The sequence below is a fragment of the Podarcis filfolensis genome (genome assembly GCF_964270895.1).
Source record: "Podarcis filfolensis genome assembly, chromosome: 8".
In the NCBI taxonomy this organism is placed as follows: Eukaryota; Metazoa; Chordata; class Lepidosauria; order Squamata; family Lacertidae; genus Podarcis; species Podarcis filfolensis.
The window spans coordinates 57818658-57837090 of NC_139611.1; the positions used below are offsets into that span (position 1 = coordinate 57818658).

An 18433-nucleotide genomic window follows, 5' to 3' on the forward strand; every position below is an offset into this window, starting at 1 on the left:
AGAGGCAAAAGCTAGCAGAACAAGAAATGTACATTTTACATTCGTACAGCAGACACACACTGCTCTGTCCTTCATCCTGGCAAGCAAGAGTCACGATCAGAGTTCAAGGCAGGCAAAAACAACCAAGAGGGGAGTAAAGCAAGACCAGTAGGGAGGGTGGGCCTGGGAAAGGGGTGTGGCTTGGGTAGAGTCCAAGGGCCAGACAGAGATGCATTTGCACCCCTCTCTATGCCCAAGGTTCCCTACCCTGGTCTACAGTGTACCAATAACCCAATAATAACCCTCCAATGGCAAGATGTGGTGGATATTCTCCAATAAATGGTATGATAACTGGGTTTTGATTCACAAGAAAGGGAAAATTAGTACTATTCTAGAGGGGGTGCTTGCTGTCACTTAGTTCCCTGTCACTCTTCCAAGTTTCTAGTCCTTATGTTCAAGAGCACTTCAGCTTGCTATCAACATACCAGTGGTGAGTTCACAAACAGGAGGGGGGACGAATGGTAACATAGACAGAATTTATTACAGATAACACACCCAGAAGGACAGACAGGCATTGATTGCATTGTTTCATTCCTAAGCAAAGCCGCCAGCAGACACAGAAGCACGACCTTTCGCAGCCTCCGCCTGCTTCCACTGTGGCAAATGGGCAGTCAAGCAGGGAACGGCTCCCCAGATATTACCCCGTGTTAACAGTACAGCCCATGAGCACAGCAGGGAAAATGCAACACTGGTTAAAAATGGAAGATGCCACATTATTCAACAGACCTCTGGAGTCCTGCTGAAAAAAGCCAGGGGGTAAGTGGTGGAAAGCTCCCAGACACACTTGGAATGGGAAGGTTCCAGATTGTGTATTTATCACATTTGTAGCCTGCTTTTCCTCTAAGGATGGTGTATGGGCATAGGGGTGTGAAGTTAGGCTGAGCAAGACTGATTTGTCAGTCTCTAACAGTGGCCATCAGGGCTCAGTGGGGATCTGGACCTACGTTGTTATAGTCCATGTTCCAGCACCATCAACTGCAACACACTGACTCAGGAACACAGCTTTCATTTACTGTCTTTTCTCAAAGCACTGAGAAATAAAAAGAAAACACAGATCATCCTGTGCTTGCTCTCTCTCCTTTTTGCTTGGGGTGGGGTGGGGATTGCTCAGACATGGAGCATTAAAGCACAGGCCTCTGTATGGAAAGAGCAAGGCAAAATGTAAGTGTGCATAAGCCGGCTAGAGGTGAAGCAGATGCAGATTTTAGGTTGGGGCACGCATGGGGCATTCACAAAAGCCACATTTGATGAGCAAAATGGCACGAATGACGCAAACTTGCATTCATACGTGTGTCTTGCATAATTATTTAGTTTCTGTTGGCCATGAGAGATAGGGGAAACATAGGAAGCTGCCTTATACTGAGTCAGACCATTGGACCATCTAGTCCAGTACTGTCTACTCTGACTGGCAGCAGCTCTCCAGGATTTCAGGCAGAGGTCTCTCAGATGCCAGGGATTGAACCCGGGACCCTCCACATGTAAGGTGGATGCTCTAAACACTGAGCTGTGGCCCTTCCTGATAAGAGTTCTTCCTGGAAAGAGTTGTATGGAGCATTTTTTTCTGTTGGCAGGCCTCCTTCTCAGTCAATCTCTTTGAAGGGCCCTTGGACAGTCCATTTGTGATGGGCTCCACTGGTCATCACTGCCTTTGACCGTTTTTGGGGTGCTCAATGTGGGTTGGGCACATTGTTAGTGGTAGTCTCAGGAGCTCACCCCATGCCCAGCCTCACCACCCAACCAATGCCTGCTCTCCGAGGCTTCTGATTCCAGATAAATTCCATCAAGGAACTGCACACATGCTTTGCGCTCATCTTTGCAAACATAAGAGCTAGAAATTGCTTCTTCTTCATTTTCTTTCAAAACTAGTGTTGAAAGCTGGGAATTTCACAACGCTTAAATTGGCACCATTAGCAAATTCTGCACAATGCAACTGTTGAAGCGTGTAATAAAACACAGCCCCCTTGCAGCAGCCCGCAAGTAAAAACAGTACATATCATGAATATTCAAGAGCAAAAGGTGACAATCAACCTTGAAGCATTGTGAGTGGATGGCAGGGCAGAAGCAAAAGTCTACCAGCAGATACTGACAGCAATGGTGTGATGGGCACGCAAGGTTATGGTGAGGCAGAGGGAAGAGCATTTCTGTAAAGTGCAATGTGTACAGGTAGGTGTAAGGAAGCCTTCTCCCAAACAACCTACCCCAAACAAGACACCTGCCATCCCAACCCTTTTGGTTCTAGTCCTCATGGAAGGTGTTCTAAACTTTTAATCTCTCCATAGAGATGTTGCTCTCCGTGTATCAAAGGCTGGCCTAGCCCAGTCCCGCTCTTTTCTGCTACTTGCTATTCTCATTTTGTTTCCCCTGTGCCAAGCGCCTGGATTTCTGAGCCACCCCATAAGGGACGTGGGCTGCGATGGTACCCATCTCCTTTGCCCCTTCCACATGGAACATTTGGTCATCAAAGAAGATGTGTGGGCGAATCTTCTCCAGCAAGGGTCCCTTGGGGGCGCCGGCTAGGAAAAGGGCTTCGTCTGTTTCCAGCCCCCAGCTCCGGAGAGTCTTTAGGGCACGGGCTCCAGAACTGGCCGCACTGCGTGCCGTGACGAGGTACGTGCGGATGGGGCACTCCAGGCGCAGCCCCTTGGAGTAGAACTTCTTCTGGAGCTTCCCAAGAGCTTCCAAGAAACCTTTCAGCGGCCCCTGGAGAAGTGAACAGACAAGGTCAACCAGAACTTCCTTCCTCATTCTCCATACAGTTGGAAAATAACCCTCTCTGGCTACCCACACAGAGTCTGCAGTTGTTGCAAGGGGCTGTTGCCATAATACTTCTGTGAAAGAATAATGACAAGTCCCCATTTTGTATTTGTTCTTTTTTTATACAGAATGGCTGCTTTCTGTAAGACCAGAGGCTGGTGAACATGTCGTCCTCCAGATATTGTGGGGCTCTCAATCCCGCAAGAGGCAGATCCAATGGCCAGGGATGATGGGAGTCTGAGTACAGCTCCATCTGAAGGGCCAATGGCTAATTTAAAGATTAGACACTGGGTTATCTGGAGGCTGTTCCTTCACAGGCAAAACTAAAATACAAGCACAAGGAGGTGGCAAAGGAATCCTAATGACTCTGGGAACCTGGAACTACTTAGTAAAACAACTCTCCTGCCCTTCTCATTGGTGAAGAGGTTGAGATGGGGAGCTGGAATGGTGTACGTAATAAGTAAAGCAAACAGAGGGAGAGTAGAGAGGTAGAAACCAGAAGAAGTGAGGATGAAAAGCGCTGCAGAGAGCCTGGGCTCCATGGAGAGAAGAAACAAGAAGATGCACAGCCTGTGAAGAAGGATGAGCTGAAAGAAGCTGCTCTATGGCAGGAATGGGAAAAATTTGGCCCTCTGGATGTTGCTGAGCTACAACTCCCATCAGCAAGTGTGACCATTGGCCAAAGATGATGGGAGTTGTAGTTCAGCAACATCCAGAGGGCCAAAGGTTGCCCACACTGGCTCTATTGCTAAGCACTGGCTAAAGTAGGGAGACAGTCTAAGCAAGGTTTGAATGGATGCAGTTTTCCCCCATATTATTTTCATAGCCTAATTGCTCTTATGGTTGAAAGATTAAACTGTTTTAAAAACAGTTACAAAACAACTAAAAATAAATTTCAGAAATAAATTCACCTCCTCTTCCTCCTCATTGTGGTTTGCAAAAAAAACCACTGCTGAAGAAGCAAGCAAACAGGGAATCAAACAACCTGCCTGGCTCCTGAGCTCAACCAGCTTGTGGCCATCCCAACATTTCCCAATAATGCATTTCTGGGTATTCTCAGTCATACCTGAGCCAGAGGCTTGTTCTCATAAGTCTTCTCATGCTCAAAGAACTTGTCAAGGCCATGAGCCTTCACAATCTGCTCAGACTCGTCTGAAAACAGCACGGCGTCTCCGTCGAAGGCTACACGCAGCTGGTTCTCTGAAACCTGCACATCCCTGTTGGGGCTGAAGATGGTGGCTGCAGCAATTCCTTGGGGAAAGAAGAAGAAAAGGATCTAGCGGCACTTTCTAGAAGCTCAGCCTCCTGGTGGCTCGCACTTCAATTTCTGCTTTTAAAAAAATATGTAAAGGTCTGTAAAACCCCAAATGCTATATGAGTTATATTGGAGCATAACTAAACATACCCTCAGTGTGGTGTATATGTCAGAGTGTGTGATAAGTGTTAGGCGTGGGTACCTGTCAAATGGACTGTGGTCAGGCAGAGTTCTCTCCAGTCTTATCTGAAGAGAATAGCTCAGTTGGTAATCTCAGGGTTGTGGATTTGAGCCCCACTAGGGCAAAAGATTCCTGCACTGCAGGGGGTTGGATGAAATGACCCTTATGGTCCCTTCCATTTCTACAATTCTATGATTCTGTCAAGGAAGCAAAGCAACCCAGCACCATCCTCAAAAGGAAGTAGCCCTAACCTCAATTGTTTCTTCTAGGCAACTTGATTCTGTATGTAGTAAACAAGCTCTTGCTTCCCAGGCATCCATCCCACAAATTCATCTCATACGACAGGCAGTCACCCTACCTACTATCATAATGGTGAAAGCCTCATAAACCTATTGTGAGCCCTCCCAGGATCATGCGGTCTGCTACGGAAAACAGAGTTCAAAGAGCCTACAAGACTACATGTGCAAAACTAGAGTACCTGGGGTTTCCGGGTTGCGGGGAAAGAGTCACAACAGAAAAAATAGTTTAGGTTTTAACCCACACATGCCAACAGACCACACACTCGCACACACAGGTGACTTCCTACTCCTTTTCCAACAGCAGGCGAAGGATAACAAACACCTTCACTCACCCTCTTCTATGGCTTCACTCACTTTCTCACAGTCAGATGACAGGTACAGGTTGGTGTGGTAGGCCTTCAGGTAGCAAATGGGGCTGTTCCCACCTGTCATGCAAAACCTCTCGATGAACAGGTCTGGAAGAGAGAGCAAGAAGAAGAAAACATTGAGGGGAGGAAGAGAGAGGCCTTGGGAAGCGCCATCCACCAGCGGATGTAGAACCTGTGCTGGTTCCCCAGTTGCCTTTTGACACCAAAGTTTCGTTCAGCTGTTTCTCAGGGAATCCAGGTGGCATCTTTCAAAGGCAGCACTCTGATGTACTTATTTACCTTATTTACTTCCCAAAGCTTACCTAGCTTTGGGAAGGCAGTGTGAGGGCTGTGAGGGTGCGTCAAATGTTGCTGAGGGCCGCCAAAAAAGGCCTGAAGGGCTGTATGTGTCCCTTGGCCTGTGAATTGGACCACCCCATTCTAACACCATCACTGAGATACATATACCAGGGTTTTTTGTGGGATGGGGACTCAAGACAGTTAGACTGGTATAGAAGCAAGACAACTTGGTAGTTTGTAAATAGGTGACAAGTACCCCATCAATTGCTTGGGTGCTTCTGGTCAAGGGAGGCGGCTTCCGGTTACTCACTGTAATGGTTGATGCTGTTGATCAAGCGGACTCCCACCTGAGCGTGGTTGTTAGTCATGAGGACGATGTCGAAGAGCTCTTCGCTCTCTGGGTAGAGCACCCGCAGCTGCATGTTAACAGCTTCCAGTGCCTAGAAAGTCAAAGATGGCAGAGCAGTCTGGCCAAGAACACAACCGGACTTCCTTAAATAAAACAATAAACAGGTGGGGGAAGGAGGCCCCAAACCATCAGTACAGTACTTACTGTCAGGTGAACAGCTCATCTTTCAGATACTTTACATCCTTTTTTAATCAAAATCATGCAAAAGAAAAGCAGGGGAAGCCCTGATTGTGCACCTGAAGCTGCCTTATATGGGTTGGTCCCTCTATCTACCTCAATATTGATTCTGACTGGCAGTAGTTCCCCAAAGGCAGAGAGAAAGTTCCTTTTCCTGCTCACCTGCCACCTGATCCTTTCAGGTCAATGCTCGGAACTGACCCTGGGACTTTCTGTAATGCAAACCATGGGCTCTCCGACTGAGGTCCCTCCCTAAAGCACTGTTAAGCAGATCCCATTTCTCAAAGCAAAGAGAAGTTTCAGGGGTTCCAGTGCTTCCTGGGTTTCAGTACCCTTTGGAATGGGGGCGGTCACAAGAAGTATATTGGTGTTTAGTAGTATTTGCACATAGATGGCAGTATGGCATTAAAAACCCCAACAGACTCTCCAGTGCCCGGAGTCTTATATTAGACCTTCAGGGAGAAACCTAGCACAAGCATATTGTGGCATTGCAACAGACCACAACCCACATTTCATTGGATCAATCATAAAACCTCCGCCTGGGCTAATTTACTGATAAGTTACAACCAGCACTTGCTTCATCCCCTTATTTTGAACCCAGATTCTGATGTTTCCATCTGGAGGTGAACAAAATCATCAGAAAAGGAAAAGACCTTGACGAAGGGGAAGGCTGCTCCAGGCAGAAAGGGCTCATTCTCGTGATCCAGCTGGAATTTCACGTAGGCCTCCACACCCTGCTCATTGTAAATCTTCTGCTCCTCTTCCATACGGAAGAGGGCTCGCGATGACACAGCAATCGTGATGGCATTTTGCGGCTTGGGCTGCGTGAGAGAAAGAGAAAGTGATGGTAGTGCCCTATGAAAGACAACAGGCCTATCCACAGCCATATTGCCTATGGCACCCAAAGGGAGCTTCTAAACACCAGGTGCTCCTGTTGAGGACAAATATCAAGAGATGATGGCCATCAGCTTCATATTCAACTTGTCAACATCCCAGAGCATCTGACTGGCCACTGCTGGATGCAGAATGGACTTCAGTTCGATCCAGTAAGGCCATTCTGATGGAATTTGATGTCATAAAATTGTACATACTTTATATTATTCTAATTCAGCTTTACCCAGCCTGGTAACCTCCAAATGTCTGGGACTATACTTCCCATGGTCCTACTGGCTGGGTCTGATGGGAGTTGCAGCTCTAAACATCTGGAGGGCACCAGGTAGGGGAAGGCTGATTTAATTCAATAATATAGCACACTGATTGTCATAGAATCATAGAGTTGGAAGGGACTATGAGGGTCATGTAGTCCAACCCCCTGCAATGTAGGAATCTTTTTGCCAGGTAGAGGAAAAACACTGCCTGCATATTTTTCAGTAGCAATATAATCTAGAGCTTCAGGTCATACCCACACCTTCTACTTAAAGCTAGGACCCACTCAGCTACAACTTTCAGAGATGACCTTCGCCAGTCACAGTCTCTCTGTCTAACCTACCTCACAGGGTTGTTGTAAGGGTCAAATGGGGAAGTGGAGAGCCTTGTACACTACCTTGAGCACCTCGGAGGAAAGGTGAGATAGAAATGTAATAATTGGTGGTATCCCCACCACCCAACATCATAATTTTCCAGAGGGATCCACATATATAAATTAGCACATGCAAATTTTATGCAAATTTTGTGGTTGAAAGCCAACCACAAAAATGAGGGCAGCAGCCCTGACATGGAGAAAAAATGGGGGGCTTGAAATATAATTTATTTCAGGCCAAACTAAAATCCTTCCTGGGGGCATTATACAGATATGAACAACATAAAAAGTAATGGAATAGTGTTTACAAAATATAATAATATATAACACTTTCTCATTATCTCATGCTAAATGAATAAAAACATATCAAGTTACTTTTGTAAAAACAATAGGGAAGATAACTTAAAATGCATTAATAAAAATGTCTCAAAGAAAACCAAATGAAAAACAAGACTCCTGGGGGGGGGGGGAGCTGCCAAAAAGCTCAATTAGCAAAATTTCAAGTGTAACCTATATCTGAAAACCATTATTATTATTACAATTTATTACCCTCCCTTCACCCCCAGATCCCAGGATGAGTTACAACCATTAAAACACAACATTACTATTAAAACACAATGATACACAATATTAAGAACAGTTTAAAACAACTTAAAATGTATACAGATATGTATAAATAACCAGCATAGAAGAACAAGAAGAAAGCAAACTATATAACCAAGTACCTAACAATGGCCCTGCAGGCAGGAATTTTTCCCAGCCCCACCAACCCCCTCTAACTCCCACTGACTGATAACTGGAGGAAGAGTCTGTACATCATACTAGAGATATGGCTTGTCTCCCATGGATGAGCAGAATTAACTCATCCCAGGAGTCACACTCTCTGCTCTGGGAAAGAGACCAAAGACAGCACAGGAAGTGGAAGTCAAGAGCTACAATCTTTTTTTTTTTCCCTTGAGAATAATTGGCACTTTGGGTCTAAAAGTTTGAACTGGACACTCCTGGGAGAGATAATATGTGCAACACTGCAAATTAGCATTTTCTTTGGCAGGATCCTGCAATTTTATGAGCCTGGTCTCTGCCCTTTGAAATAACAGCATGCTGGCTTTATTTATTCGCTGGATTCCACTTCGTATAAAACATCTCAAAGTACTTTAATAATAAAAAACATATATAAACAATGTCCTAGTTAAAACAGTTTTAAATGCAATATAGATGCAGAATGGGGGGGGGGGCGGGGAATCCACCGCAAAGACCTGCTGAAAAAGGAAAGCCTTAACTAGGCAACAAAATGACGACAGAGGCGAATGTTTCTGCTACTGAATGGCTGCTGACTGGACAGCTCTTGAAGGCAGACCGACAGAGCAGCCCTGAAGTTGGCAGTCCTGTTTGTTGGGAGACCCTGTCTGGTGTGCAAGTGCTAATGTGGACAGGCAAGAAGGACTTTTAAACCAGCCATGGATGGGCACACAGTGCAACCCATTTCTTACCCCCACCTGCTCTTTTGCAAGCTTCATTCAGACCCAGCTCGGCACCTGAAGTGCAAGACCAAAACAGAGGTCAAAGACTTTGGGAAATCTGTGTAAAAGTAGAAACACCTTCCTAAGACCACCTCTCCACATTTCAAAAAGGCAAAATATGAGGCATTATTGGGCCATTAGTTGTTCAAGGTAGTCAGCTATTAACTAGTTATTAACATCCCTGCTAACAATAATTCTCAATAATGTGGGAGCCATGAGTTACTAATTAGCTAAAATATTATTTTAATAGCTCTTCAGGGGTTGCAGGGCGATTAAGTTTTACGATCCTCATATGAGACCTTCATCTTCCTGCTCAGCTCCTGTTTGCACTGACTCAGCTTCTCCAGCGCTGAACACCTTCTCGCCTGAAGCATGCTCACATTTTCTTGGATGCCAGGATTCAACATCCACCAGACGGACTACGCTGACACCGTTTCCCCCAGTCCCCTTCTCTGTTCTCTTGGATGTGGCAGCCATTTTGTGTTATGCTGCACCCCCACGGCAGCCATCTTGTTACTGACACGCATAGCAGTTTCTCAAAATCCCAGATTTTGCCCCCAAGTTGACAATTTGTACCACAGAGTATTCCCAGTGCCAGAAAATAAATGTTTTTAGTTGTAATTGCTGTTGTTGTTTTTAATGCCTTAATGGTTTTTTTTTGGGGGGGGGGGTTGATTTGTTTTCAAACTGTATATCAGCTTGCTGCCCCTAGCTCCTTGGAAAGAAAGGGTGGGATACAAATTCAAGGAATAAAATTAAATAATAAAAAATAATAATGGCTTCCTGCTGCAGTGCCCTTTTCTGGAGTGCCTCACAGCCCTGCCCACCTGTCAAAATGACCTTGGGCGCTGGGACAGGTTAGTATCCAGCCTACCCACCAAATCCTGTTTCTTATTCCTGCTGTAGGCATAACTCCCCTGACCTCTCCTTGCTACTATAGATGGTTTTAGCGTTGCTCTAGTTTTTAGCCCTCTGTTTTTTTTCCTTTTAATTATTTGATTTTCTTGGTTTTGTCTGTTTTATTTTTGTTTGAGGCTGCCTTGAGAGCTCTTTCAAAAAATAATTATAATTTGGTTTAGTTGTCTCTGGCTGGCAAATGAGCCTGTTAGTTGGCAGAGCTGAAAAATAACTGATCTTGCTTTGTGTCTGTTGCTGGGATGACCCCACCCCAGTGCACCAATTGCCTTTGAGGTCCTGTTTTTGAGCCTTGACCTTATAAAAGTGACATGACAAAAGTTTATAAAATTTGACATGGCATGGAAAAAGTGGATAGAAACAAAGTTTTGCTCCCTCTCTCAAAACACTAGTTCTCATGGAAATAACAATCAATGTAATTTCTGATTGTTTGTAGAGGGGATGTCCTCCTTCTCCATGCCAAAATGCAAACCCTTAAAAGAGATGTTTCTTTCTGATTCTGGGTCTCTCTTGCCTCGTTGCGAATGGAGGGAACTCTGTTGCAACAAAAACATAAAGATCTGGCTTGCTTTCACTGCATCCTGCCTCCATCCATTCATCTCTGACCAATCACAGAATTAGGGGCCTTGGTCCCTTGAGGAGTTAGGCAGCAAAAGCCAACCACCCCTATTTTTCTATATCAACAGTAACGTACAGGCTCTCCATCCACATTCCCATTTTGCCTTTTGTAATAACAGGCATTTCACTAGTTAAGAAAACCATGCAAGTCTTATTCCTGCATTAATCTCTCTTTGTCAGGCTCCCTCTTATTACAGCAGACAAACCTCAGGACCTGTGACCCAGTGCACGTGTGACCTTCAGCAACCTTCAGCTCTTGCAAGGATGCAGGAGATGGCAATACTTCTGAGCAAGCCCCATTTATGCTAGCAACAGCCAAGGTTGCACAAGGTCAGGGAAACACCAATGAGATGTCTGGATCTAGAAAGCAGCCCCTGGCTGGCAGGGAGGAGAGGGAAGGGGCTGGTTGCATAAATGCAAACAGAACCTGGCAGATTGAAATTGGGGTGGAGAGAAAAATGAGGTCAGCTCCCTTCCAGACCATCCTCTTCCTCACTCTCTAGACTGGGGTGGAGGATTAAGTTTAGTAGAAAGATTAATGGAACAGAGAAGGGAGCGATTTCATTGCATTTGCTGGGTTTCTGATCAGAGCCTGGCATCCCAAAACAGATCAGAACACCATTGCATTGTACTAGGAGACAAGGAGGCAGAGTTACCATCAAGGAATGCAAGCTATTTCACAGCTGAAAGCTGCCAGGCAGCCAGAATGGAAGTGCTAGATCAGAGAAATGGTGCTCTATTAATCCTATTAACTCCAGGAGCCTCCAGGAATATAGAGTGCAGAGATAGTCAAGTGAGAAATTTGCCCCTGGGAGTAAAAAACAAAGGTATGGAAGTGGGGGTGGAAAAGGCCTCCAGCCAGAAAACCTTGTGTCAGGTGTATAGGGATTGTGGAGGTCATATCCAGACTGTTAATTGCAGGAGGGATGCAAGAACATACCAGAAATGTTTGGACAGCTGAAGTGCTCCATTGCCCTAGTGCAAGTGTGAGCAACCTTTGGCCCTCCAGATGTTACTGAACTACAACTCCCATCACCCCTAGCCACTGGCCACGCTTGCTGGGGCTGATGGGACTTGTAGTTGAGCAACAACTGACGGGTCAGATGTTGCCCACAGCTGCCCTAGGGCAACAAAGGATTTTTTCCATAGAAAGAGAAGACCTCGTATTTTTCAGCTGCTCCAGGTGGAATTTACAAGAGGATTTGAGTTCAAGTTGTAAGAATTTTTTAAAAGACAGTTTAAAAAAAGAGTGAATTTTCGCAATTAGGAAAGGGACAGGGGAAATGCACTGGAAAGTATGAGGTGAAGCAATGGTTAACAGGAAGGAGTATAAATGCCCTGCAAGCAGTTCAATAAAGACTGGATAATAGTCTGACCTCCATGTATGCTTACAGCTCATTTACACTTACCTTTTGAACCACAGGTTCATTCTTTCCCACTCTGTGTCCAAGCACTTTGTTTTGTTTGTTTTGTTACTTTCCTCAGGAAAACCCACATTTTAACACTGAAATGGAGCAAACAGCAATCCAGGTTTTCTGCAGATTGCCTTTTGTTCCAAGAGCAGGTCTTTAAGGGGAAAGTGCTGGGTGTGGGGAGGAGGGAACATACACTCCAATATTTCTCCAGTGAAAATAGGGACATCTTGTTCCATAATAATAATAATTTTATTATTTAGTCCCCGCCCATCTAAGAGGGCTGCCCCAGCCACTCTGGGTGGCTTCCAACATATAAAAATAATAATTAAACATTAAACTTTTTTTTAAAAAAAAAACTTCCCTAAATAGGGCTGCCTTCAGATGTCTTCTAAAGGTTGTACAGTTACCACTTATCTCCTTGGCTGAGGGTCGCATAACTCCATACCCTCCCACATTTCTCCAATGAAAATAGGGATGTCCTAAGGAAACAGGAGCTTGATCTGCAGAAATCAACAGGAGAAGCTTTTTAATATAGGGTTGCCATATTTCAAAAAGTGAAAATCTGGACACAAAAGTTGTTGAGCTCTCTTTTGGGGGGGGGCACTTCCATATGCCCGGGTTTTCCTGGACATTTTTGCCAATTTTCAGAAATTCAGCCCAGATACTATTTTCGACAAACAAATCCTGGATATGTCCGGAAATTCCAATTGTATGGCAGCCCTATTTAATACACAAAGACAAAATATTATCGCCCACTAATCAGTGTCACAAGTGATCATGGGAGGGCAATGAATTTGGGGCAAATTGAACTGGGGGTGATCAGGATAACGGGGTAGGATATTAATTTGGGGACCAAATTGAGTAAAGATGACTTCATCTCGAAATGATTTGGCAGCAGTGAATGGGGTGGTGGTGATTGAAATGATTCTGAATAGGATCTACGGGGAAATTAATGGGGGATAAATTAATTGAAGAGGAACTGACCTGGGGTGAGTTGGTCTGTGAAAATTAATTTAAGAATTTATCTGGGGTGAGCTGGATGAGAAATTAGCTGCCTGGCTTTCTATGGCATTTAAATTTGCATCAGATAGATAAAGGCATCAGTTTGCATGAATTAGCATAAGCACATTTTATGCACATTTTTTCCAATGGCTCTACACTCCGTATATTTTACCTATCAAGAAAGGCCCACACTTTGGACCTGAGCTGGATGGTGCTGTGACTTCCTCCCTCCTTCCCTGTGGCCAGCTGTGGGGGGCTGTTTTTCAGCAGTCCAATCTCAGCATTGCTGAAGTGGAGCCAGTCCTCGAGCCACAAGGGCCAGCCAGCTGGCAAAGGCCAGCAGCATTTGGGCCGGGAACTGAGAGGGGGAAGGGAAGGAACCTGCCTCACCACAAGCTTAAAAATCTGCAGAGATGTGGAATTAAAAAAAACTGCAAGGGAGTGCCCCAAACAACAACCTCCTGTTTGAAAGGCTGCCATAAAAGGTTGTGGAGGTGCAAATCTGGTCAGAGGAGTGCAGAAGGGGAAGCATTTCTCTTGCAGGTAGGAGTTGACTGGAGCAGTGCCCCCACCTCCTTTTGATCAGAAATTAAGGCCCTACCCATTCACTGTTCTGGAAAGTAAAAGCTGTCATGGTTTTCATTTGGCCATGGGTTCAGATAAAAACTAATGTATTTCTGCCAACAGTTGTTAGCACTGGGCCTTTCAAGCTTGATTCAAAAGGAAACTGTCTTTCCTAGCCTGGCGCCCTCCAGATATTTTGAACTACAGCTCCCATCAACCCCAGTCTGCACAGCCTTATGGTGCTGGGACTCATGGACAGCGCCCTCCCATGTGGAAAGATGAGGCAGTCGCCTCAGGAGGCAGAACAGCAAAACGGCCTGGCCCAGCCCTGCTCAGGGGAGTTGTAGTCCAAAGCATTTGGTAGGTACTAGATTGGAGTCCCATTGTGTTTCACAGCTCTTTCTCCCACTAGCTGTTCACAACAGCACAGCTTCATTAATGTCAGATTCATATCTGTTTGTGTATACACCAAGGTCTTTACCCTATGCCAAGGTGCTCACACCGTGGCTAGAGGTGAATTAAGAGTGGCTTAAGTACTCCAAGCTGGTTTGAGAAACCACGGCATCAAGCAGTAGTCTTGTATAACAAAGTATAGGATGATACATGAGCATTTTGGATAACATCGTGTGTGCGCAGTAAACAGGGATGTGAACACTACCCTAGAGAGGAGACATGGGACCACAGAGAAGCAAATGATGAGCAGAAAATCTATGCAGGCTGTTGCAGATGTATGTGGGCCAGATTTTACTCTCTCTCCCTGCAAGAGCTTTGCAGCCTGTTATAGTATGTGTGAAGTAACTACCGGTAAATGGACAGCTAATACAGCATTTTCCACCTGCCTAGTGATAGGGCCAGCCCTGAGCCAAACAGTCAGATGGCTGGAGTGGTGACATCGTGAACTTTGGAGAGTTCTGCCCATGGCTCTGCCCATGGCTTGTGAAGCACTTCAGCACAATTCATATCCATTTCAGTAAGGTTTATATAGGTGGTCCTCGCCCAGGTTAGTCTGTCAGGTGATGCCAGTTGGACTGGCTGTCTCCAGCAGTCATGTTAGAAAGAAACGCTGATACTCGGGCTACCCTGAGACATCCGGCACTCTCCTGCAGTAAACAGAAGGGCCAGCCTCAGATGGTGATGATCCACCACATCATCCAGAAATAATACTTGGGAATAGCAGTTTTTAAGCCTGCTGTTAGAAAAAGTAGATGTGGTACCATTACACATGGGGTGTGTGTGTGTGTGTGTGTGTGTGTGTGTGTACACACAGACACATCCACCTGCTGGGCATATGAACTGGCAAAGGGGTCTTAACAGATGGAATGTGTGTCTCATCCCACAAGGTTTTGACCTTGGTCCCCAGAAGTAAGAAGGCACACTCTGTTTTCATGGCTACATCTACTCCTTACTCCCTTGTCCTGCTTTATCTCTGCAGCTGTCATGGGCCTCTTCCATGCAAGCGAGAACAGCATCTTCCAGGAAAAATAACATTCTTTGCTGAATGCCCGTTATCTCGATGATGCTGTACAACATGTGCCTTTGATCCATATACTGAGTCGGATCATCAGTCCATTCCAGTTGGTATTGGATTGTGTTTAATTGTATTTATATGTTTTCTTTGTATTGTGAACTCACTTTGAGGTGCTTCATAGGAACCAATTCAAAAGTGAAATGAATAACCATCATAGATTGAGTATAGACCTGTCTGCTCTTTCTAAGAGTAGACCCCTCGAGTCTAAGGCACCCTTCCCCAACCTGGTCCCCTCCAGATGCTTCCGATTACAACTCCCAGCTGCTGATCCAGGCTGGTGGGAGTTGAGCGAGGGCAACTTTCCCAGGCCTCTGCAATCCTTTAACTGGACATGCTGCAGGCTGGGCCTGCAAAATCTGTGTTCCACCTTTGAGCTGAGGGCTCTCCCTTCCTTGTGGCCACAGCAGGTGGGCCTCCCTCCACCATACATCACCTATTTTTATTTTATTTATTTTATTTGTTACATCCCGCCTCTTTCTCCAAGAAACTCAAGAAGGTTTCCCCTTCTCCATTTTTATTCTTACAACAACCCTGTGAGGTCGGTTAGGCCGAGAAACAGTGACTGGCCAAAAAGGTCACCCAGTGAGCTTCATGACTGTGTGGGATTTGAACCCTGGTCTCCCAGCCTTCCAACACTCTACAGTTGGAGGTAGCCAAGCAGGGAGATTCAACAGGTTCCCTAAGCTGACATTTCCTATTCCCAAGGATGGGTTTTCTCTCTTTCTCCTTGCACCCAGCCAGAGTGTCATATTCTTTATATGTACAAACATGCAAGTAAACAAGCCACCCTGCCAGGCAGGCCACCTGCTGACCCTTCCTCCCACCCCAGTAAAAAAGAAATCTCTTACTGATTTGGGTTTCTTTTTGGGGGAAAGGTTTTCATAAAACGCCCGGGCATCTTCCCATCCCTCCTGCTTCGGCTGCCCTCCGCCGTTGGTTGCTTTAATGCCGGAGTCTTGGGGAGCTCCTCTGCTCTCTGGGTGCCCAGCTCTTGCCGGGTCCATCTTCCCTCCTCTCTGCCCTTCCAGGGGAGCAGGGTGGCAATGGCAATGAGCAGCTTGTTTTCCTCTTGTCACAGGACTGCCTGCCCGCCCGCGATCAAGAGCCGGTAGCCCTTTGGATGCAGCTCAGCAAACGAGGATGAATCAGGCAGCAGCAAAGTCGCTGTGTCTGTGTGTGTGCGGCGGCGGCGACGGAGGGGGGGGGGGTGCAGGCACGTGTGCACAGATTGCCGTGTGTGTCCGTCCCTCAGAGAAAGCTCTTTATAAGGGATCCCATGAACCTCCTGGGCGTCCCTCGTTGCCAGATCAAGTGGCCGAGTCACTTAACCTCCTCAGGGCAGGAACTGCTGCAGCTACAGTACTGGCAAGCTGTTCCTGGTCCTGTTGCAGGGAAGTGTCCCCCCTCTCCCGGCAATCTGGAGTGTTTCACTGCAAATCAACATGCAATCGCAGTTAAAAGGAGCTGGGCACTGCAAATAGTATATTCCTGAGAGAAAGAGAGAGACTTCTCTAAAAGGGAGAGGCTGCACCTACACCTGCTTGGAAAGTGTGCTGTCTCTGAACCGGAAGCTCCGTTCATGTTTTAAGCATGAGAGCAGGTGAATAGAAGAACTAGTTAGCCTATATAGAACTAGGCTGGAGAAAGAGGGTTTCCTCCCTTTTATAATGCCAGAAAGCAACAGGATGATCCAGTGAAGGTTGAGGGAGTCAAGGCTGACCAGAAGAAGCTTTTCTTCACACATCAGCACACAGCTTGCACTGTGGAACTCCCTGCCACAAGGTGCAGTGATGGCCACCAACTCGAATGGCTTTGAAAAGGGGATTACGCAGCTGCATGGCTATTGGTGCCTCCCACTACCAATGGGAATGTGTGAGCTAGAAGGCTGATAGGAGTGTTCAGGCAAGTAAAATGAGAAGGGATTCAATAAGGTATGGCTGTGACTTTGATCTTTCTGCACAACCTTCTAGGATTGACAGGATTCTCTCCCCCACCCCCACCATCAGATCTTCTTTCGGTGTCTGAGTGCTACGTGTGCCAGTGTCTCTGTGTGTACTGAAGGGTCTGTGTTTGTGTAAATGTCAGAGGCCACCCACTGACACAGGTTGCCAGGAGCATTGCTATGCGCCTCAGCCCCCAAAAGGTTCCTCTACACCTGTGGGAAATATCAGTTGGGGGGGTTGCCTGTGAGGTTCCCTTCGGGGCATCTGGTGGACCACTGTGGAAGCAGATATGTCAGGCCAGATGGGCCTTTGGTCTGATCCAGTCGGACTCTGGCTGTGGGGATAACCCATTGTTAAGAGAAAATACTCTGCACATGCTCAGGCACAACATAACAAGAGTCCTGCTGGAGGAGACCAAAGGTTCAACCAGTCCAGTAATCTGTTTCCTGTTGGTAGGCAGGCAGAAGCTCACAGGCAACTCACAAGTGGGGCATGGAAGAAAGCGCCCTACACTCTTGTTTGTCCCACAGGATCTGGTAGACTGACTCTGAATCAAGAGGCTCCACTTTCATTTCCTGGCCAGTTGCTGCTGATTAGACATCTTCTCTGTGAATTCACTTTTCCTCCCTCTTCTTTTCAGTCTAGCCAGAATAAGCTCTCAGCACTAAAGCAAGGGTCTAATTTCTTTGCCAAAGATGGGACAACCACTTTCTGCCAGCTGGATGCTTTGTGCAAATGAAAATGTTCAAGATGCTGAATTTTGCATTATATACCAGACGCAGCCCTTGCAAGGATATGCCTGGGAGACACACCACAGTTTATTGATACAAAATTATATACTGTTTAATTGTCAAAAGCTCTAAGGTGATTTAGCTGGTTCTAGCTACCTCGCTTTGCCCCAGGAGCTTTTCTGCCTCACACATTGCCTTGCAGGCAGTTCAATGGACTCTGTAGCTCACACCATTCCCTTACTGCCACCTGCCACCCACCTGGAGACCAGCACAGCCAGAGGCACCCACAGGTGTGCACTGCACAGATGCGAAATGAAGCAGATACTGTACAGCTGGTGTAGCTGATGAGGACTGAGCCCTGCTGCATCTTTAAGAGGTGCTGCCCAGAAGAAGATGCCAAGGATGGCTATGTTTGCCAAGATCCTTCCCTCTCCTGCATAACAATCCTACCCAGCCAGACCTGCTTGGCTGCTCCCCAGAGAGCCACCCCAGCAGGATCCCTTCACCCACAAAGTGCTGTCTGGCTAGCCCCGGGGACCCCACAGCCCTTTCCTCTGCTGCATCCAATTTCAACACCCGGACACCATCTGGGTGGGTCCCCTGAGAGCCTGTCCCATAACCTGTAGATAGTTTTCACGCTCCACAAAAGACTTGATGTGCAACATACATATCTTCTACTGGAGGAGTCTATTTGGAACATTGCATAGCATAATTTGGCAGGTGTGGGGTTGCAGTCCCCCCTCCCCTCGAAAATCCCTTGCTTTCTCTTTTTCTCTCTCTCTCCCCCTTTGCACAAGGCTGGTGTCTGCGCTACCCGGGAGAATGACTAGCAGATGCTTTGATGCAAGTGCCCAATGATAATCCCTGCAGGGTATGTGGTTATGTAATACAGTCCAGTTTATGATATAAAAAGGAGC

General features: G+C 46.3%; 1 protein-coding gene across 2 annotated transcripts; it reads right to left on the bottom strand.

Annotated features, from left to right (window-relative positions):
* Positions 1–501: 501 nt before the first annotated feature.
* On the bottom strand, positions 502–16246 carry NT5C1A (5'-nucleotidase, cytosolic IA). Of its 2 annotated transcripts, none has more exons than XM_083628291.1 (6): positions 15691–16246; positions 6415–6582; positions 5486–5615; positions 4861–4983; positions 3860–4044; positions 502–2739 (listed from the first exon to the last, which is right to left on the bottom strand). In XM_083628291.1, exons 1-6 carry the CDS (start codon positions 15844–15846, stop codon positions 2374–2376), a joined length of 1128 nt encoding a protein of 375 aa, XP_083484417.1. In that variant the 5' UTR covers positions 15847–16246; the 3' UTR covers positions 502–2373. The 2 variants fall into 2 exon arrangements, with proteins under 2 accessions (XP_083484417.1, XP_083484418.1); XM_083628292.1 differs by lacking the exon at positions 15691–16246 and adding an exon at positions 9181–9436.
* Positions 16247–18433: the final 2187 nt, after the last annotated feature.